At 37.4% G+C, this 22,619-nt stretch overlaps 1 protein-coding gene across 3 annotated transcripts in view; it reads right to left on the bottom strand.

Moving 5' to 3' along the window:
• Positions 1–22,619, bottom strand: part of pds5b (PDS5 cohesin associated factor B) — a 52,214-nt gene that overhangs the window by 5,691 nt on the left and 23,904 nt on the right. For all 3 annotated transcript variants that reach the window (XM_088639421.1, XM_088639422.1, XM_088639423.1), the window contains exons 3-31: positions 21,336–21,539; positions 21,085–21,171; positions 20,662–20,759; positions 20,191–20,317; positions 19,706–19,786; positions 18,365–18,505; positions 17,588–17,703; positions 16,821–16,915; positions 16,089–16,234; positions 14,552–14,703; positions 12,195–12,308; positions 11,849–11,930; positions 11,243–11,291; positions 11,010–11,149; positions 10,598–10,713; positions 10,392–10,497; positions 9,533–9,693; positions 9,019–9,142; positions 8,775–8,933; positions 8,138–8,206; positions 6,685–6,821; positions 6,074–6,197; positions 5,082–5,286; positions 4,393–4,507; positions 3,742–3,874; positions 3,346–3,465; positions 2,672–2,734; positions 1,593–1,738; positions 21–132 (exon numbers count right to left, since the gene is read on the bottom strand). In XM_088639421.1, the coding sequence (XP_088495547.1) occupies positions 21–132; positions 1,593–1,738; positions 2,672–2,734; positions 3,346–3,465; positions 3,742–3,874; positions 4,393–4,507; positions 5,082–5,286; positions 6,074–6,197; positions 6,685–6,821; positions 8,138–8,206; positions 8,775–8,933; positions 9,019–9,142; positions 9,533–9,693; positions 10,392–10,497; positions 10,598–10,713; positions 11,010–11,149; positions 11,243–11,291; positions 11,849–11,930; positions 12,195–12,308; positions 14,552–14,703; positions 16,089–16,234; positions 16,821–16,915; positions 17,588–17,703; positions 18,365–18,505; positions 19,706–19,786; positions 20,191–20,317; positions 20,662–20,759; positions 21,085–21,171; positions 21,336–21,539 (3,522 nt within the window). The remainder of the gene's footprint in view (positions 1–20; positions 133–1,592; positions 1,739–2,671; positions 2,735–3,345; positions 3,466–3,741; positions 3,875–4,392; positions 4,508–5,081; positions 5,287–6,073; positions 6,198–6,684; positions 6,822–8,137; positions 8,207–8,774; positions 8,934–9,018; positions 9,143–9,532; positions 9,694–10,391; positions 10,498–10,597; positions 10,714–11,009; positions 11,150–11,242; positions 11,292–11,848; positions 11,931–12,194; positions 12,309–14,551; positions 14,704–16,088; positions 16,235–16,820; positions 16,916–17,587; positions 17,704–18,364; positions 18,506–19,705; positions 19,787–20,190; positions 20,318–20,661; positions 20,760–21,084; positions 21,172–21,335; positions 21,540–22,619) is intronic.

Here is a 22,619-nt window from a genome sequence, read left to right as displayed (position 1 = left end):
AAGAGGTTAAAATACCATACCCTCAGGAGATCCGAGTCGTCACGCTTGTCATTCTTCTTCCCTGGCATCGGAGAGCTTTTCATTATAGTGATGTCTTCATTTTCACTGTGATCCATTTCGGTGCTGTCAAGCCTGAAGGAGGTCATACAAGACGAGTACTTTTTCAGATAAACACTTGCTCACTGACCAAGGTCTTGACTTGTAGTTTCAAAGGTGGACAAAAGGTTATTTTTGTACATAACAACCGACACTTATTTTTTTAGTGAATTTTACTTTTTTAGAAATACTTTGTAATAAGGGGCACACGCTGAGAATGAAATTTAACAGCACAGAACATGGATACCATGTACATAACTCCTCACTGAATTACCTGCTAACTATAATTTGCTATTTCAAGACATTCATGTCATATGCAAATTCAGTATAATCTAAAACACATATAAATAACAATAACATGCTTATTAGCTTGGAAAATGCTTTCCAGATTCTGATTTGATGTTTGCTTAGAATGAGCACAAATTCTGAATTCACACTGACTTGCAACATAACGCATGAGGACATTCATACAGTATTCAAGAGTTTCTGAAATAATTAAGAATTCCAAAATGCACCAGGAATGTGTGTGATTACACAGAAACCTGACACAGAAATGACCTCTTTCTGAAAGAGAAAAATTGTTCTGGGTTTGTATAAGTGTTTACATACTGAGGGGCACCAAAAATACAACAAATACTATTGGTTTTAGTAGTTATTTGTTGCCATTTTTAATGCCTTTCAGTATATGTGTGCCGCCACATTTCTCTTATGGCACCCGGGACACATCCTTACACACAATATCAATATATTGTGAACAATATTCTGGTTTGTGGAAATACAGTTGATGCCTTTCAGAGTCCATGTTATAGTTCTAACAACAGAAAATACAAGGAAGCTTCACAAGGATGGCTATATATGTTATATGAAGTAATAAGTTAAACTGATGTTATTTGTGGGTATGTACACTTATTAAATATTTATATATATATAAACATAAGACTTGAGAATAACAAGTGAAAGAGAAATAAAATTACAATATTCAAAGTAATTGTATAAATAACTGATAAAGTATTATAATTTAAAGCTTAAAAAATAAGACCTAATAAACAGCTCTCTGCCTGCATCATTGCATACATGAAAACCAGCCCTCATTGTGACCTCAAACATAGCTTCAGGAATGCAATCTCTTTTTTTAAAATGATAATTCCTCCCCTAATCTACACAGTAGCTAATCTCAAAGATTTAGAAACCTACAACATACTGCAAGAGTCCAGACAATGCACAACTATGACCTCTTGAAAAAAAATCAATTTTCTTGTGTCTCATACATTTTTTAGAATATTTTAAAGTTTTTTCTGCCTACAGAAAGCAATGGTAATAAACTAAGGAAATGTTGTCTTTAGCAGTTCTGGTGTAAAACCATCGTTAGTGGAATATAAGAAACCAGAACCCTCATAAAATAGTTCAACCATTTCACACAGAATATGATTTTTATGGGGGAGGAGGTGTGACAAGAGAAGAAAGATCTTTTTCCCCAGTGTCATGTGCTCAGTTACCTTCCTTTACTCCTTCCAGGAGAGCTGGGGTTGGAGTTGCTGCTGGCGTTGCTGATCGTCTCCATGCGGGACGACTTGGTCTGGGACTGCTTCCCTGCTGTTGACAGGGGCTTGTTCACAGCACCCAGGACGTTTGCTGCTTTAGGCTGCAGGAGTATCAACAACAGCAAAATTCACAATCTGGCCTGCAGGGTCGTGCTGGGGGCCCAGCCAGCACACCAGGGCCCTTTAAAGGCTCGTTCCTGACTCTCCTGCAGCTCATTTCAATGACAAGTGTATGTGGGAGACTATGACAGCTGCATTTTTTGCCTTTTGGCTCAACTGACCTTGGATAAGTGTGATGGTTTTTTTTAAGACAATAGCTGACTATTATGACATTTTGAAACTTTTAAAAATAAAATTAATTACAATTTCAAAAATAAATCAAGGAGCCACGACTGTACTGACAACAAGAAGTGATTCAACGTCAACTGAATGCACTATAAAGCTGCGAGGGAGCAGTTGAAAAGTCCATGGTAACAAGCTCTCAGGCTTTTAAAATGAAACCTTATTAGAATACCACCTTAAGGAAATTTGAAAAAAAAAAATTCAATTGTTATGGCTTGGTCTTTTGGGAACCCTTAGTGTCAAATGGAGTATTTTTAAAATATATATATTATATTCTAGATAAGAAAATTAAAAAAATTGGTCGGTTTCCTCCAATTAATTTAAGTTGCAAATTTCTCAGAAGCTATGATCAATATAAAACTGAAAATAAAAAAAATGTGTAGTGTATTATTTACCATCTACATGTAGTTTTAACTCCTGAGCAATATTGCAATTATGGCTACAAAATAACAAATATTATAGAACCAGACATTAAACAACAAATATGATTTGGTAAGAAACAGTGAAGTCCAAGGGAGATCCAACTACACATTAGGTCTGGACAAAATTATGAAAATGTTTCTCAGTGTGACATCTATAGTCTTGGAAAGAGTTCCTGCTGCTAAGTTTGTTCAGAGTCCTTATGTTCAAGACATCCTTGGCAAAACAGAAATATACATTTTTAACACAGTGGTATGGTTTAAAGGTCTTACCTTTCCTGGAGTGAAAAAGGATTTCATTTCTGGAGGGAGATAATTTTTTGTATTGCTGAAATTCTGCAACAAAATAAGAAAGGATTTTTCAAATTCATGAATGAGTTAAGATATCTCAGGATCCTCAAAACGATCCTGCTACTACTACAATATCTTAATCTGATACCACAACAGTGACCTTGAATTATGTGTGCCAAATCTATGCTCTAATTATGTGTGATATGATTCTATGCTCAGGCATAAAATCACTCTATTAAAGCAGTAAGATCCTGCATATCAAGAAAGGAGATTTAAGATGGTTACCACATTCCCTTCCACTGATTTTCATCCCTTAAGCAGAGGTTATTATGAATTACCTTGGAATAACAGAAACTTGCACATTTGGCTGAGCTGTTTGCAACCTATTACAGATATGTCCTCACTGTTTTTAACCTTCTATTGTTATTATAGCTATCCTTTGTAATTTAAATTTAAAACACAGTGCGAGAAAACATGCACATTTCTGACAGTAGACTGGCAAATATGTTTGATAAAAACTCAAAACATAAGCACATGAATCAACAAGAGACATCTTTCCAGTGTGAACTGTGCCCCCTCTGCTGATGTGCACTCACTCCAAGCACCTCTGAGGAACACACTGGGCTGAATGACAGGAGCTTACTTGAAAGACACACCTTGTCAGGCTGAGTGAAGAATCTAGCTGGGAGCACAGGGTCCTTAGGAGACTCTAAGCTGTATGTAGTACTCTTGGAAATGATGATGTTCATAGCCACATCACACACTGTGTAAAGTTTCTGGACAAAAAAGAAAAATGAAGATGCAAGTTGTGAAATGTACAGAAAACCCCCAATAACGCAACATAAAGCACCAGAAGGGTGGTTTCGTCTTAAAAAAGTGCTGCGAGCTGGAAGCTCTAAATTGATTGTTTGAACCGATTATGTCTGCGAAGTGAGGGCAAGTAATCAAAAATGAAATAGGGACTGAGGAAAGTGCCCAGTGATTGAAAATTAGACTTCAAATGCATATGTTTTGAATCGATATTAGTCTGAAAGCTTAAACAATGCACATACCTCATTTAACTTGGAATCATCCGGCCCCTGGGCATCTTTTGTCTGTTTAATGTTTTCTACCATTTTCCTAATGAATGCATGGCTATTATTCTCATTTTTTGCCATTAGGATTTCTAAAACAAACCACAAACACCTGGGGATAAAAGGAAACAAGAAAAGGGGAAATAAATGAATGTTAATTCTGTAGAAGCACAGGTCATGGATAATAATCTTTCTTCGAGATTAGTAGATGGAATCAATGGTATCCTTTGCTCCTAAAATGTGCAGAATCTACAGTAGATGTAAATCTAAATACATCTAAATTTACATCTGTGAAATATAATTTAAGAACACTTGTTTAAAAAAAAACAGAGTAACAGCATTATTCTGTAGTTCTTTTATGGTTTTGCAATGCAATGAATATCTTTATACTTAATGGTTTTGTACCATCTCAACCCCACCTTCACTCACTACTCTTTTTCTACATTCTACATTTTTCATTCTTCGGCTACATGATCATTATTTTTAAGCAAATGCTAAAACAGCAATAACAATAATTATTTTTTGCAGACCAGGAATCATCAAGAAAATAAAAACATTCAGGCACAACTTGACATAAATCCCTGTATTAATGTGACAAAAAAAGCAGAGGTTGTCTGCAATCCAACTCACTCTTTGATGTCTTTAAGCTGCTCAATGTCTTGCACTTTGACATAATCAGGATCATGCACAAGGAGATGGATTGTATATGGGACCACATATTCTGGCAAGAGTGAGAATAACTTTTCTAAAAGTAACAAAAATGGGAAACAAAGGAAATTAGAAATAAAATGAGCCCAAAACAGAATTCTAAAAAGGCTGGCGCTTTGTTATTTGACTTTTTTACTGGTAATTTTGCAGACTACAACAATTGTTATGTTAACAATCTCCTTGACAGACTTTTATAACAATGACAAGAGGTACTCCGCGATTCCCCAGTGCATTAATACCCTGGAAGAGTCTCCTGACATTGTTTGCTTCTTTAAATTCAATTCTTGATATACAATTTTTCCCCCATTTTCAGACCTGTTTCTCAGAGTCTACTCAAACATTATTTTTAAATCATGGTAAATTTTGAGGACACAAAACCTTCTCTGTCGCGTTTTGTGCACCCACATCATTCACGACAGATAAGATACATTTTTGAGGGACTAGCTGACGGCACAGATGGTGAACCAATCCAGGACACAGCACTAAGACTGTGTACTTGACACATCCAAGTTCTCTGAAGTCTCAAGCTCAGAATAACCAAATGACTACAGAAAGAAAGCCACCGCACACGAAGGCAGAGGGAGCAAGTGATTATTTTTTTCAGTTCTTACCACGGACAGCTGCATGCTGTTTCAGGTACTCTCTTCGGATGTTGATGTTCTTCACCAGGCACTGCCTGGCGTGGGCTCTTCTTTCCTTCATGGGGTCTTTGGCACACAGAGCAAATATCGCCAGGTACTCCAGGGGCAGCCGTAACCGGCACAGGCCTTTGTGCAGCTTCTGAGCAAAAGCTTGTCTTACCTGGTAGCACTCATCCTACAGAAAAAAAGAACGGCAAACACAAAGTCTAGCTACATCAGAAAGGGGGAGTGAGGAGCTGAGCTGTTTCAAGTGTTTTATCCTTCTGAAAGTTCCCCACAGTAAACTTGCTTGTTTCTTTATAATTTTCCCTAGGGCTTATATCATACAAAGATTTCAAAGAGTCTGTATCATGTATCACTACACTTCAGTATAATGATTTCTATATATATATATGCTATGTACTTTGCCAGCATATCACTTTTCTAATGGACAGCTTTTCTCTTTAGACCACTAAGTCAATACACCCGTAACTCATTTTACGAATCTATTTTCTTCCCAGAAAACGTTTCGCATAGCGAAAACTCACACAAGAAAAAACTAATTCCATTATGTCTTAAGGACAAACATTAAAATTCATTCTGGACCCCAAAAATGTCACCCCTACTATAACGTCTCACCAAAATTTGACAAAAGGAAACAATAACTAACTTTCAGTGTGGCTTGTTTTTCTATAATAAAAAACACTGCTTACCTAGTTAGACATCATTAATCATACCTAACTACAGTAGTGTAGAGTAACCACTTTGTTTGCTTTTTGTGTAATTACACAATTTTCATTTTCATAACATCTTTCGGGTTCATGATGAAGTCTGAACCACGAATTGTCTTACGTGAAAAGAAACATTTTTGTATCAGATGCCGTTATTGGAGTGGGAGAAGAAAAAAAAAACAAGCACATTTAAAATGAGAGTAATGCATCAAGAGCCAGCATGTAGAAAAAAGCCACCTGCTGCATCCTTACATTGATGACTAAAGCACACAACTGGTACTGCTCCAGGGTTATGATTTCATGATAACAGGGCTCCTGCGCTAGCTTGAGGATCGCACACCCTGCTGCCAGCCGCAGACGTGACATATCAGGCTTCCTGCAAGACACAGAGGCGTAGCGAGACGGGCAGGTCAGTCTACAGCACAACCTCATGCTGCGAGGCTCTGACAACAGGTGGAGAAGAATGTGACAAGTTATCGCTCTGCGCTGAAGAAGAACGGGGAATCCTGCAGCACACTTGACAGGAGGGCAGCATGTTGAGTCAATCTCTTGCCAGGCAGGGTGAGCTTTTAATTATACTGATTGTTACAGAGAGAGATCATTATATTTTTCGATATCATTACAAGCATGTGATTTATATCTCTGTTCAGCAAAACACTAAAGGAAATCTGTAATCACACAGCAGAAAAGCAAGGCACAAACTTTTTTGTCAGAGATAATGGTGTACATAAAGTGATAATCTTGTTCCTATGAAGCTGATGTAATTTGTCAGAACCTCAATGTACCGATTATTTGCCCTGGGGCTCAAACTATCAAAGAGCCAAAGATTTCACTTCCATTGCATCCTGAATATAAACACGTACCCCATTTTGCCCTGCTCTGTCAAGTCTCCATCGCTGTGCAGTATAGCCGTGAGCATTCTCAATGTGGAGTTCCCCGACTTGCTTGAATTGTTTTTCACTCCTAGCAGCCATCTTACCATTAGCTTGATGCCCTGAATCTGGAACAGAACAGAAACCACCCACTAAAGAACAGCCACAGTAGAAAAGGTCTTTGGGCATAAATAACCAGTTTGTATGAATTTATTATGAAGCAGGCCCCTCTCATCTGCTTCATGTGCAAGTAACCCTTGTTACCCCAGCGAGATTCTGGGACACTGTCACTACAACACAGCTGACCAAATACAAAGCACAGCTGCACAAAAGTTTCAGGCTTTTCAATTTTTCTTCTTTATGCAGAAACACTGTTCTGTGTTGATCTTTGCTGAAATTTAAAACAAATGTGTTTTTCCGTTACCAGCTAATTAGTTTTTCCATCCATTCATTTTCTAACTGCTTCTTCCAGTCCCTGAGTGCTGAAGCCTATCCCAGCAAGCTAACCAGTATTTTGTAGTCCAAAATTAGTCTTTTCAGTTTACAGCCATGATGACAGGAACCCAAGATGGATTGATGAGGAACTCCCTTTTATTTGGCTGGTAAACAGAATGGATTAACTGCTACCACACTGGACTTTGTTAACAACAAATTATAACTTTTCATGAAGTTTACCCTTTTATATTTCTGAAGATCCTGATGAATGTGAACTAAAGATTGCTAAATGGCCAGCTTGCATTCTCCTCACTCAAAACAAGCTGTAATAACATTCAAATTGTTATCATCTTTAGTGGAGGTTTGAGTAAATTATTGATGCTCATAGTACACCTTTATTGTTAATCCTGATTCTGCCTAAGTAAATCTATCTAAAAATCTTTGCACAGCAGTGTAGGTGATTTCAGGTACTCCGCACGCCACATTAGCTTAATGAGAACAATGCAGGTGGCTACAATAATCACCAGAAGTGCCCTTGAGGCAGGAAGTGATACCTTACAGGTTTAGTCTGTGAGGCATGAACACAGAATTTGAAGATTTAGAAAAATTATTAGGTTTAATTTTAAATTTAGAATAGGTCACACCAAGGAATGGAAAGGCTATGTTCCTGAAGCCTTAAATGCAAAACAACATAAAAATTAAAAGGCTATTCAGTCTTTCACTCTCAACATATTGAGATTATAATTATACTGTTTTTTCCGTTTAAACCATTAAACAATGTAGCTTTTCACAAGTACGCCCTATCGTACAGTTAAATCTTGCCTTTAAGTACTAATGTTTAACCTTTTTTTTTCCGAAATTAAAAAAATAAAAATCCTCAGGGAGATATGTATGCGACTACTGGGTTTGCCACTACTGCTGTGAATAATTTTGGATCCATCCTTAAGTGAGACTGCAAAAAAGAAGAATTAACACCTTCATACACTGCTCATGCTGAATGGAAAATTACCTTCGCAAGTGTTTCTGGAGAGACCTCATCATCCGGCACCCAGAGCTTTGTCGTCTTTTTACCAGGGATCTTTGCAGAAAAATAGGTACATAAGAATGAATTTTGCACACCACACGTCATTCTGCAACTTACTCAAACTTCAATCACAAATTTCTTTTAACCAAATGCTTTAAAGAAAGAACACTTTTGTTACTATTTATTTTTTTCCATTCTTACTATTATTTTTACTATTAGCTCTACGAAAAGCTTGTTCACACACCTTTATTATTTGCTTTTTATATGCTTGCTTTTAGTTAGAACAGAATGTAGTAAACTACATCAACTGCATCTGAAGCAAATTAAAGAGTTTAGTGAAAAACAGACTGATTGTACTTAGCTATTTCATGCATTTTGTCTGAAACTACTGAATTTAAACAGTAAATTCACTTATTTTTAAACACTATTAAAAAATACCAACAATACTGACAAATGTCTGAAAATCTGCAAATTACCACACAAATCTTTTTTGTACTGAAGTTTTTTGATCAGTGTGATAGCAGAGAATGCCCTAACTTTTATATGATGTTTAAACTTGGTCTAAAGCAAAACAATGAACAATGTTAGTGATGATTAAGTCTCTTCCACTCTTTAAACTTACCCGATCATTCATTAATAAGTCCTTTACGATGAAATTTGCTACCAGTGATTTCAATGGACTTGCAAACTGCTCAGGAGCCAACATTGCCAGGTGTCCAATCGTTGTTAAAGGAGTGATAAGCTGCTCAGGATTAACTGGGTCCAAGCTCTTGTGAAGTGGCTTAAAAAGAAGATCTTAAATTAACTGAAATGCATAAATACCTGTATTTTCTTTTTTTTAAAAAGGGCATTGCCTTGCTAATTACCTCAAATATCTGTGCAAACTGAGTGTCTCTGTTGGAAAAGATGGCATGGATGCAGTGGATAGCATACTTGGCCTGGCGCTGTGGACCCTTTTTAGCCTTGTGCTGCAGAACTGGCAACAGTACCCTGGAGGATTAAAGGGCAAGCATTTTAACAGAGCCACACCAAAGACATTTAACTACATTCCCTCTACCGCATTACAAACCACCTGCATAAGACAACAAAGGAAGCAACTGAGCTTTACAGCACTGCCACGCTACTGTGTGTCCGTGACGCCTTTGGAGAGATCAGCTGGTGGAGAAGTCCACTGAGGACTCCTGTTCACTGACTTCCCCAGCTGCTTGTTTCCTCCCCAAAATGGAACAAAAAAAAACAACAACCAACCACTCACCCATTAAAACGGGCAGCACACACTTTGTGGTCATCAAGACAGTGGGCTTGACTTTCACGACAGGTTTAGGAGAGTGCTGTACAGTACCCATGCTCTGGTGCTGAATGCGGTTTTATACCACTTACGATTTGATATGGGGAAAACTCTCTTCCATCTTGCTCCCAGTGTTCTTAAAAATCTGCAGCGCTGCTTCTGCCACCTTCTCGTCATCCATCTTCAGGCAGCCCAGAAGAGACTCAAAGGTTTCCGCGGAATGGAATGAAACAGGATGAGTGAACGAGAGCACCTGAAAAAATGCAGAAGAATCTTACTTTGCTCTTGCCCAGTTGCTAAATTGCCCAATTTGCCAATTGCTTTTTTATAAGTTGCTAATGTGATTCCCCCAAGTAGCTTGAGTGCTGCTGAGGGTGAGGAGGTATTAGTCAACCAGAGCCTTTCAGAAGAAAAAGTACTTGCAGAAACGCAGTTCTATTAATGATGGATGTGCCTCTCCTTCAATCAGTGCTAAATCTCCAGTATGGGCCTGTGATACCCGAGACATGTTAAAGGAAGAAGCTCTCTAAGGAGTCTGCCTATACTTCGTTGGTCTCCAGTGTATGGTCTCAGGGTCATGCCTGCAAGCCAAGGTATGAAAAATCTGTCTGCTCGATTTGGAATAGCCAATTATACAACACACATAACTGACGATTTTCAGCTTAAAAAATAAGATGAGGTTTTTGCTTCTATGGCAGCCAGGTTAATACATTTTCCAGAAATATTTAAAGAAAAAAACAAAATGGATATTTCCAGAAAAATTAGTCCATTTTCAAATGGTGGATTTGCACTATGAAGGATACAGTGCAAAATTACTTATACTGGCAGAGTTCACGTTTCTGCTGCAAATGCATATTTGGTTTTGAATAGGGCATTGTGAAGGTCAGGAAAGCACACTGATGCTCTGAATCCCCGTGGAATTGCTTGTGAATCAGTGCTGTGTGTGTTTACCTTCAGCAGTTCCAGGCCAGCCCTAATGGCCTGCTCTGTAGGCACCCCTTCATCCTCGTCATCGGCAGTGCCATCAATGGACTTGTTGACTTGTTTTATGAGGGCACTGAAGTCAGAGAAAGAGAGAGACCGTGTCTGAGCACAGATATGAGATCAGTATAAAACAAAACAGACAAGTCAGTCAGTCCCAAGCGCAGTCAAAGTACCTGATGGATTCAGTGTCTATGTGAACTGGAGCAATTCTTTCCAGGAGAAACTTCACCATTTCCAGGAATGGGTTGCTTGGCTGTTTGGGACTTCCAAGTTTTTTTGTGATTTCCCTCTGGAAAAACAAAACAAATCTTACTTAATCCAAACATTAATCTAAATTATTTAAATTATTTTTTGAGCACAGAATTATTCCTCATGATAAATTAATAAAAGCAATTTTCTTATCTGCATGCAGTTAATACAGTGCATAACTGTCTCAAACAGTTTGCTGCATGTTGTTGAAATGCAGGATCTTCGAATACAGGTATGTAATGCAAAGAGTCCAACTTGTTTACTTTGCCGTATTCCATTTTTATTGTGCATCTGTTGATGTAATTAATGAGAATTCCATCTACAGCAAAAACTTACCACACAGCCTTCAGCTTGTTTACAGGAGCAGGTCGGACTGACCAGTGTCTCCAGGTGGTTCCGGATCCTCTCGTCCTCTTCTAGAACCTGGGCTAACTTCTTCACAAAGTCCTGGGCTTTCCCGGGATCTGGCAGGTTCCCTGTTGGAGCAATGCATTCAGTTACCTTCCGTACCAGGCTGGGAAGTGCAGTTGAGAAACCTCGCAAGAAAAAGATTTGTGAACACAACTCACTTGTTATGACCATCACTTTGGAGAATACAGCCTTGCTGGAAGCTTCCGACTAAAAAAAGCAGAAAAAATATGATGCATCATTTTGTTTATGCCAATTGTCTTGATATACGTAAGAAGCGACTTCAAGACTGACACACAAGTTCAGATGGCATGTGGGTGCATGTCTGGTTTGTCTATCAAATGCACCTAATGCACTTAAAAAGGACACTAATACAAAAGGTGACTACTCTTCAACACATGAGGTGAATACACAGTAATGTATTATGGATTGTCAATGACATTCTTTTTCATAAAATTAATCAGATCCATTAACATTTTAAATGAAAGAGAAATATTTCAAAAGTGTTGTTTTTCCAGAGTTACTCTAAAGTAACCAAGAAAATTATACCTGAAGCAGTCAGGAAAAGTAAAAAAAAACTAAAAACTTTAAATGATGGATGAATAATAAACACAAATTGTACAGTTCAGATTAAGTATTAAATGATATGAACATGTATTCTGAGATGCTTCCACACCTCTGCAATAAAACCTAAATAAAAATGAATTGTTCATTTTTATTTAGTGGAATGTAACAACTACAGCTGTTTACAAGTCTATTCAACTTACTTTTGGCTGTTTTATTAAATCAAGCAGGTCTTTAACATGGTGCCTCAACATGTTCTGACATTTCCACATTTCATTCAAAGCTCTGTGTGAAACAGAAAAACTGAAAATGAATGTCTAATTCAAGAAGAAGCAAATAAAAAGACACAATTTTATTCAATATTACTGTAAAATACAAATTAGAAAAGTACAGTCTTCTCAGATTGTTTCAAGTTTTCAGAAGTAAATTTGTAAATAAGGAATAAGAAACAAAATGGGAATCACAAATATGGGAAAATACCATTCAAATATCTTAAGCTGACAGGGATTTATCTGTGAATGAGGCAATGATATCTAAACCTGAACTTACTTTACAGCATTGAAGTCTAGTGTTGCGTAAAGGTAATACAGACATTTCATCCTTTCCGCAGTTTCCAAGTTATGAGGAACCATATACTGAGCAAATATCCGTTCAACTAGCAACCTAAAAAAAAGCAAAGAATTCTGAGAAAACAAAATAGGACTAACACGGAACCTGGATAGAGTTCAACAATGGTGTCTCAAGTCAACATCGATGACTCAGCACTTAAAAGACATTAAACGTAAAGAGACCGATATTGCTTTAACATCCAAAATGTCTCTTTTCTTTTATAAAAACAAATTATTTGCTGTGCAGTGGTCCTGCTAGGTACTTCAGCAGTGGATAACGTGGATCCATTCCTGTATATGTAAAACTCTTTTGGGATTAAATGAGTTATACAAATCCAATTAATTATAAACTTAAAACATTGTTCTACACATAACTCACCTAATGGAATGTAAATTTAAAATTGGACGCCTTTACTGCAACTATTGAGAAATGACAAACCTTAGGTAATTCTATCTTGACAAACTATTTTCTCTTCTGATATCAATCAGTATCAACTGTAGCCGACAGAAATAGAGTCGACATATGTTTCTCTAAATTACAAAATGATTTAACTGGAAAATCATGCTCTTTACAATACATACTATAAATAGGTTTTATATTACTGACACATTTTAAATACACAGAGATCTTGAGTAACCTAATGCCAACCTCTCCCTCTGCATCCCACCCCAAATATCTGCTGTGTTAATTCCCTCAAGTTCTTGTCAGTTGTGCATTAAGGACCTATTAAACATGACAGGTTGGTTAAGATCTTTCACTTTTTTCAAACATTCAGCCATCCTCGCTAAAGCTCTCCTCACTGTCATCAGGATCTTTAACACTCTAGGCATTGAATCTCTTGTTTAGACCAATTTAAAAAGGCTTATCCTCTTAATCTACAAAAGCGAAGGATTACAAATGTTTTAGCAGTCTGCCAGTCCTAAGCACATAATCTTATCAACCTGAGGTGTTCGCTTTTTCTTCTGTGCTTTTAGCCTTAAGCAATACGCAAACCTGACAAAACCATAACCAACAGAGTGAGGAAGAAAATCAAGAGGTGGTCAGAAACAATCTTGTCATGTTCACATCTTGTCCTTCACATTACTGGTTCTTGGTTAAAACGGAGTTTAAATCATACAATAGTGTCTATCAATGATGAGTGAACTTTAATACAGATTATTTTCATTTGGTTATTCCTGTTTATGGATGTAATTCGTCACTCGGTTTGTAGGCTAGGCAGACGTTTGCTGAGCTGTAGTGACACAAACAAAATAGCTGTGTTGGCCTAATTTTATTTGGTGACAATACGTTTTAGAACAGGAAGCGACTAACAGTGGAAATCTAAAATTAATTCAAATGGCAAGAATTGCTGAACAAATATCTCAGAGCTTTATGCAATTGCTATTTTTCTTTTGTTGCCTTGTCTCAGTATGTAAAATTGAGTTTTAAAGTGGTTATTTATTTCTCTGTAAACTCAACACTTTGTTGGGATTGTGGGATTATAACAAATAGAATTCATTTTTAAATCAAAATGTTACCTTTCAGATATACTACTTAATGAACAGAGCAGATTTCTTTCTCACCAGAACACAATTTTTCTCCACAACTGACAATGTAATAAAAGCCATTCCCACATGGCAGCAAGTCATGCAGTGAAAGATGAACAATCCTTCAGTATGTTCACTGCAAATAGAAAGAGAATTTGCAGGTTTCCTGGAGGTGTGTGGTAGCCACTAATCACATCAATCTACAAGTAACGTGTGAAGGGAAATCTATTGTCACCTGTACATTGTGGAAGCTGAAAACACCCATAGAAAAATGCAAAGGCAACAATATGAATCATATCAAACCCGATTCTTGCTCCTCTATTCTACTGTATGGTTAAGGTTATAAAAAGAGTCTTGCAAGTTTGGTATGTTCAGAACTGCAGTTTGCTTTTTCAGTGACAGTTAAAATACCCATCATCAGGCGAACAGTTTGATTCAAAGCTCCCATTTAGCCACTGCCCCACCCTGCTATAACCATAAATGCAGTTATAAACGAGAGGACGCCATTCGGCACATCGAGATGATCCATGGATCTCATCTAGCTTTTTCCCCGAAAGAAGGCAGGGAATCGGTTTTACAACACAGCTGGAGAGCTTTACCATACTCTCGCAACCCTATAGACAAGTAAATGCCTCCTGTAAGAGTAGTTAGACTGTAAGGAATCGGCTTCATTGGGCAATAAGCATGACAGGGAAAGTGAAAGCCCTTGTCGAAATGTGGACCTCTGGAATTAAAAGAACGCCGGATTCTTTATTCAATGAGTGCACTCACCTGTCATCAATGCTGTTCTGATAATATATATGTAGTAGTTTATCTTTTATCCATGATATCTGTTTGGTAGCTTCTTTTCCTGCCTCTCCTTGCAAAGAATATTTTTTATAGATCTGGGCCAACCCCATCATCGCTTCCTTTCGGACCCTCCACTGGGAGAAATAGAAAAAAACACATACAGCATGCCAATGTAATCGACATTTCAAAACCAGAGAGAGCCTTCATCCACTTGGGGAAGTAACAAGCACAAACAACAATAACATATTCCTACACTAAACCAGAAGCATAGAAACCAAAGTGTGCTTCACTGGCAAATACTTTGAAAAGTCCTTTTTTGAATCCATAAAACGTTTAACAAGTTCAGTGATCCATTATGTCTTACAGTATATAGATTTCTCTTGGAGATGTCGAATTGAAGAAACCTAAGATAAAGCCACAGCTCTCTGATTCACATCTATCAAGTGTGCTCAATTAGATTTTTCTCTGTGTCTCCCTTGGGAGCACATGAAAACTGGTGCAGATGTGAATTATAGTCCAATTTATTTATTCCTTCCTTTTCTGTGCCTCTGAAGTCTGAAGCATGACTGCTCCCAGAAACTGACAAAAGAAATAAATGTAAAGTGTCAATCAAGACAGTGGAGCAATGACTTATTTTAAGCGTGTCTTATTCAGGAATAATTTGACAAGAAACCTCAAATTCTTTGATATAAAGGGTAAAAGAAATTTCCTGTAATGTCTATTTTTCATGTCGGAGATGAAATACAATGAAAGCTAAAGAGCTAAAGATCAATCAATTTCATAAAAGACAGAAGGCAGAGAAGCATGGATGCATACTTCTCCTGTAAGTTGAAGACAATAGAAAATGTGATCACTCAAAAAAAACATTGTCTATTCCATAGTGATCAGTCAGTCGTGATACAAATTGGAACAAAAGGGCTATGACTTAAAGCACATGGCAATGTCTTCATATAAATCTTAACTAGTATCAAACAGACTAAATTCCAAATGTAAATGTTCCTTTTAGACAGAAGTGCCCTGTTGATATAATTCTGTGGTTACATATGTTCAAACATACATATTGATTATCAGGGGTGTTCATTTTCCACCTGCCACTTCTTGTTAAGCAACAGACAATATTACTCACAGAAAGTGCAAAAAATGAAATTAACAGCTGCTTCCAAACCTACAAAAATATCTCTTAAGGGAGAATGTACCATGTCCCCATTTATTTCATAATACAAACATTTCACCCCAAGCACACTTGCAATCACAGTATAAAATGCACCATACTTTAAGTTAAAAATAATGTTTACCTTGGTTTTTATCTACTTTTTAACTACACTTTTTTATATTACTCTTAGTGAGAGGGGTCTGCTTTGCACTTTTGAATCCTGTCATGTATATATACAGGAAAAATGAATATATTAAGAAATTTTTTTTGTCTATTACTATGTTTTACTTTGACTCATTAACATTCAAAAATAGGTGGACATAAAACAACACATTAATTAGCCATCATTATTTTAAGAGGTCTTACCCGTTTATCTAATGTTCTTTCTCTTACAAAATTAAGCAAGTGGTCATTGACGAGGGACAGGTCCTTTTTAGCAGCTGTTACAATGGACACAATCACATCATGCCTGATGGCTTCTTCGGGGTCATGTGACCTCACTTTTAAGTACTCTGGAAGACATTAACATATTGTAATAAGTGTACATACAAAGGCAAAACCACATGGACTACAGCTGTGACACTATTATGCATTACTTGACACCTCTCATTTCAGCTGTTTGACCATATTGCTAAAGTCAATATTTAACCAAGATAAACCATTTTGTAGAAAGTACGGACTTCAGCCTGAACAAATGGAAAGCTGATGAACACAGGCCCTGGCTTTGAGTCTGGCTTTTGTATGGTCCCAAGGCTTGGCAAGAAATAAAGACATCTTAACAGTGTCTATTAACCTTTTCATGGAAGATCCAACTTAATAGCAATTTCTAGTTGTTTGTTCTAAGTGTTAATGGATTCATGGATTAATTTTATCCATGAAATATGGTTAAAAAAAGAGTAATGTAGTATCTAAGCTCTTCCAAAACAATGTACTGTACCCATTACCAGGAACAAATGATAAGAATTCAGAAAAACATTTTAGAAAAGTGGATATTGAACTAGTGCTACGCTTTACCAGACAGCATGTACCTATGTACCGAAAATAGCACATATCTTGTCGTCTTCCTTGATATTTAAAGACAGCGATTGACTGTAATACCTGTTAGGTCTTTGGCTAAATCTGGGTGGTTCATAAGGCAGTGGCTTGCAAACTTTACACACTCTAGGCGTATAGGGACATGGATATCATTGAACCTGAAACAGATAGGAAAAAAAAACACTGTCATCAATTCTGAAAGAATAAAATACATTAATATAAACTGCTACTAATGTATGTGCAAAAGTTTGCTATGTGTAATAAAGTTTAATATGGATCACAGAAATAAAACACCACTTAACTAATTCAGCTCTTAGTAAATTTGGAGGTGAGCTACATTTCTGACTAGTGCACTGCTTTCAGTGCCAGTCTACTATGAAACTATTATCTACACTGCATACCATCATTACATAATAATGATTAAACTATGGTTGTACTAGATTTAAGATGGAAATTTGAAGTCAACCGAGTAGTTCACCCACATTTAACTACTGTCAATAGGTAACTCTTCAACCCTTGAACGATTAACTTTTACTCACACATTCAAAGTGGGAATTTGTACTACACATAGACATTCAAGAATACAAAGGTTTTGAACAGTACTTCAAGAGTGAGCGATCGAAGGTTTCATACCGGACCCAACATTATATCAAAGGCAGAATACAATTTGCCACATACAACTATGGATCACATCTCTGAATAATCTATATTAGCATTACAGTAAAATCAAAGTACTTTTTGCTTCCCAAATGAGTTTATGGAGCTATGTAATGGTCTTATATTATTCTATCAAGATCACGATCCACAGGAAATGTAAATTATAACCACACCTTCCCAGGTAACATTGCCAAAGGGGTTTGTTCTGAGCTGCCAGTTCGGAATCCTTCACCCCAAACATTTTGGCCAGCAGCTTTACAACCTGCAAGCGCTCGTCATTATCATTGCTCTGCAAAGAGATATAGTATTTCTGAAATTTTCAAAGTCCAGAGTGCAATTTTAACATACTACATTGACAGGTAACAAAACTAAGAAAATAAAATTTAGTTTCAACAAGCAAAGAAGGTTTACTATCTGACTTTACGCTCAGCCTCACACAGATACTACAGTGCTATTCTTTTGAAAACCCAGTATAAACTGGAGACATATCTAGCTTTTGTACCTGCTCATGAAATAAACTACATTTTATGAACTACTACTTTCTGTAACCCAGTTCCAGATGCAGTAAAAGTGTCTATCTTGTCCCTGTTGGGGAATGACTGCACTTATCACATAGAATTTGTGCAATCAGGTCATTCAGGCACACGGCCTTCGGACTGAGGTAACATACTGCTCTCTTCTTCCTTAAATGACACAACCAGAATTTAACAATTTAATTTAATTTTACTTTACAAAGTGTTTATGTATGTATTTATGGGGAAGGAATTAAAACATCTTTATATTCCAAATGAAATGCAGAAGTGGAAATTAAATAAATAAATGAAAAACAAAAAGATGTGTCCTTGTTACCAGCACTTTCATCATTCTAGAAAAGCATGTCAGTATTGTCCACTATAGTAATAAAGAAAGCAGCTCTAAATCTTAGCCAGTTAGAAGACAGCAGCAATTACCTTAAGTTTAAACTCCAGTTGCGGCAGGACAGACAACAGCAGATGGCTGTCTATGTTGTATAGCTCCAGAATCAGATCAAAGACGTGCTCTGACAGATCGCTGACAGATGTCTTCCCAAGCATCAACACCTGGTTGAAGAACTACAAAAGCAGAAAGGTAGCACGGTCACATTCATGAATACAGGACATTAAACCGCAGCATATACTTAACAATCACAGCTCCTTGGAAACAAAGGATGCAGATTGCTCTACTCACAGCCATGCACATCCAATAGTTTTTTTTTTTATTATAATTAGATCAAGTGCAGCCTCATCATTGCCATGAAGAGACTGTGCCTCTTGTGTAATAATGAAAACCCTCCATGTACAGAGGCTTTAATTGACACTACTGGGAGCATTTGAAGCAAAAACATGAGGCATTTCCCGGCTTCCCTCGAGACCAGAGTTAAAATGATAAATTTGTGCAGGCAGGATTAACAACAGCATTGCTTTTAAAGGCTACAACAAGTCCTGCCAGCACAATTCCCCACATCATCCTTGGCAACGCAATGGCTCCTGAGTTAATGGAGAAAAGGCAATGTCTCGTCTGAACTCCTCACATTATGAAACAAAACTGTACCTCGGCACCATGAAAACTGACCTTTTATAAAAACCTTAAACAAACATTTCTGTATCTGTTTTAAATATTATATGCACAAAGGGAATTTGTGAGGGAAAAATAGAACATTTATAATTTAAAAAGAAACTTAGTCAATGTTATGTTACCTTTCTCTGAATTTAAGGATCTGGGTCTCATGGAATAGAATTGGTAACATTTGACAACATACATTATTGTTCTATTTATCTGGAGCACAAGATTGTTTTGACTGCATTATTGTGGCGTACTGAATGTTTCAGAGTTAGGAACTGAACTGAGGTTAGAGCTAATATTGTACATGTAACATAATTAATTACATCATTAAATATACACTTCAAGATCCACAATTTTATCTATAATTAATTTACAGACTAGGACAAGGGCTTCCAGGCTTTATAAGGCTTTACCAAATGACTTAATTGAGACACTGATTTACAGGCATACTTGTACTCGAATACCTATACTGGTTAAATCATCTAACCACCACTTCTGGTACAGAACAAGAGACTTACAGCATAGTCCTGAATAAGAGCACAATCATAAAAAGGCTTTCTTTGATCTCTTCCACGAAGGATTAACATATTCCCAAATGCCAACATGAAAAGGCTACAATAGAAAGCAGCTAAAAAGAGTTTCAGCTATTCACCTCTGGTCTGAACAACAAACCAGCTGTACTTTTAAAGAAAGTATCAATTCTCACTTACATTAGTGATGTACGGTTCAATGGCCTGCGCTGTCCTCTTCAGCAGAGCTTTGGCCAGGTCATAAGCCTGTTTATTTAAATTCTGCACAGAGAAAATAAAAAAAAAAACAATTAACAAAACAATACCTTGTAAGGGGAGTCTAATTCTAATCTTCCATAATTGTAGGTCTTTTGAAAATAATAAAGTCATTATAATGCTTACAAATAACCCCCTTCATATGGATTAGACTTAATGCGAAATACATCAAATGTGGCTTAATATGCATAAAATCAAACCAAATTAGAACAAAGTTACATTCAATTCTCATGTATGATAAGAAGTTATATCTGTAAATTTGGGGTGTAAAAGGATGGTTTTGTAATGGTTAAAATGGTTTTATCCATTTTCTAAAATAAAAAAAAAATCAAACCAATTGTGTATTAATGCATTAAGCATCTTATGAATGTTCATGTGGCACCTACAAATCACAAAGCAACTGTATTTACCTTATGCGCAGGTACCAGATTCACTAAAACAGTGTCCAACAGCTCCTGAGACACAGTATCCCCTTCACAAATAATGGAACCCATCAGATCCACCATGTGCATATGGACCTTCTGGTTGTGGCCATTGCTGAGGAGTTCAAAATAATTGTTGAAAATCCCTTTCAAGTCTGAAATCACCTAAACCATAAATTTGTAACCTTTCCCAAACGTTCATTAGGCATTTGCCTTATGTGGGCACATGCAGGGTAAAGAAACAGGAATTAACAAAGTTAAAGGAAAACGAACGTGGAAATGTGTTCAGTGCAAATGAATAACAAAAACTTTTTCCCCTGTGTAATGCCATTAAAAATATACAGATCAAAACATGTTAGACATTATGTAACTGCTAAAGAAATGGGAGATAACAGACTATTGATTCTAGGCACCCTGAAATATTTTGCACTTGAAAAAACTTTTTTTTTTGGTACTTGCTTTATCACTTGAAACAGTGTTCTGTAGAGCTGTGTGAAGATCTCATTGCTGTCCTCCAGCTCAAAGCAGATATTGTACGACTTCACCCAGGCAATATTCTACAAAAATAATACAGCGTCATTGATAACGTGTTTTCTGAGCTGCTACTCAAGGTCTTCATTACTTGTTTCATCTTCTAGCAAACAACAGTCTGCATCACGTCAGACTGTCACAAATTATTCACATTTACAAATGAGAGAGTGAATTTTAGGAGCTGCTAGTTCCTTGGAGAAACAAATTCTAAAGACTCCTTACAGCATCAAGCATAGACACAAGGAATACATTTGTCTTTAACAAAAGGAAACAAAAATACTTCTCTTCTAACGTAAACTTATCGGGAAGTCTGGACCCAACATAAAACTTGACAGAAACATGTAAACTTACCTCAAGCAAATAAAAGTATCTGTTGAACTGTGCGCTTTTTGTGTCTTCTAGTCCCTTCAGCTGCCTTGTAATAAACATAAATATATCCTGAATCACAAAAGAAAGAATACAGACACAGAGTCTTAGACTTGGTGCTGTAACAGAAGATAAAGACAATGCTTTCTCATCCTTCGAAAATGTGTTTTTCTCTCAGCGTGTCTGAGAGAATCAGGTTTGGACTGGCATCACGAAACCGAGCAGACGAATTGTACCTTCAGTTTGTCTGGCGATGTGTACGGAGCCTCTGGAGCATAAATCCTGAAGATATCGGCCAAGCAGCAAGCCACAAGCAAGCGGACATCTTTATCGGGGTGCTTGAGGAAGAAATCGGAGGCCAAGTGCAGGGCCAGGTTGAGGTAGAGCTCCTTCTCCTCCTCTGAGTCCTGGTCCATGTCCATAAAGGTTTTCACAACCATCTAAAGGAAACAAAGAGATACCTCTAAGTATCAAATAAGGCAGAATGAACTCTGCTGACAGAGATTCCAGCAGCCAACAGCCATATCACCCTGCAACTCACAACTGGCAACCCACTGAAGCTAAGCAGGTGTGAGCCTGGTCAGTACCTGGATGGGAGACCTCCTGGGAAAAAACTAAGGTTGCTGCTGGAAGAGGTGTTAGTGGGGCCAGCAGGGGGCGCTCACCCTGCGGTCCATGTGGGTCCTAATGCCCCAGTATAGTGAGGGGGACACTATACTGTAAACAGGCGCCGTCCTTCGCATGAGACGTAAAACCGAGGTCCTGACTCTGTGGTCATTAAAAATCCCAGGGCATTTCTCGAAAAGAGTAGGGGTGTAACCCATTTCCCATGCCTCCTAATAATCCCCCTCTATGAATTGGCTTCATTACTCTGCTTTCCTCCCCACTGATAGCTGATGTGTGGTGAGCGTTCTGGTGCACTATGGCTGCTGTCGCATCATCCAGGTGGATGCTGCACATTGGTGGTGGTGGAGGGGAGTCCCCATTACCTGTAAAGCGCTTTGAGTGGAGTGTCCAGAAAAGCGCTATATAAGTGTAAGCAATTATTATTATTATTATTCTTCCACTGAGCAGCAGGGAAGCAGGTCAGTTCCCATGAGTCTTCAAACTTCTTCATATTCCAGGGGGCAGCACAGTATCCTCTAACAGGCACTAGGACACATGAAACAGGCCAGACACACTTTCTTCTACCTGGCCACTGTAGAAAAACACCTGATGACCTTGTTTTCACCATCATTCTCATTAACAAAGTCTTTAAAAAAGCCAAGATGTACCTTTATTAGAAATTAATAATCACAAAAATACATCAATGTTTTGTTATGTATATTTTAAGTACTGTCTAAATGATAAGTGTCACCCATAAGAGAAGACGTAAACATCACATCATTTTAGTCCTTTTTCAAACTGCAACATCTGAGCTTTTGAAATTGCCTGTGAATATGAGTAATGAATAAAAATGATGGAAGGAACCAACATAATAATGAAACAGTAAGATAACGTTGAGGACCGTGAACATGGTG

Source organism: Lepisosteus platostomus, chromosome 7 (genome assembly GCF_059453375.1).
Source record: "Lepisosteus platostomus isolate fLepPlt1 chromosome 7, fLepPlt1.hap1, whole genome shotgun sequence".
Lineage (NCBI taxonomy): Eukaryota > Metazoa > Chordata > Actinopteri > Semionotiformes > Lepisosteidae > Lepisosteus > Lepisosteus platostomus.
This window is presented reverse-complemented; position numbering and strand designations above follow the sequence as displayed.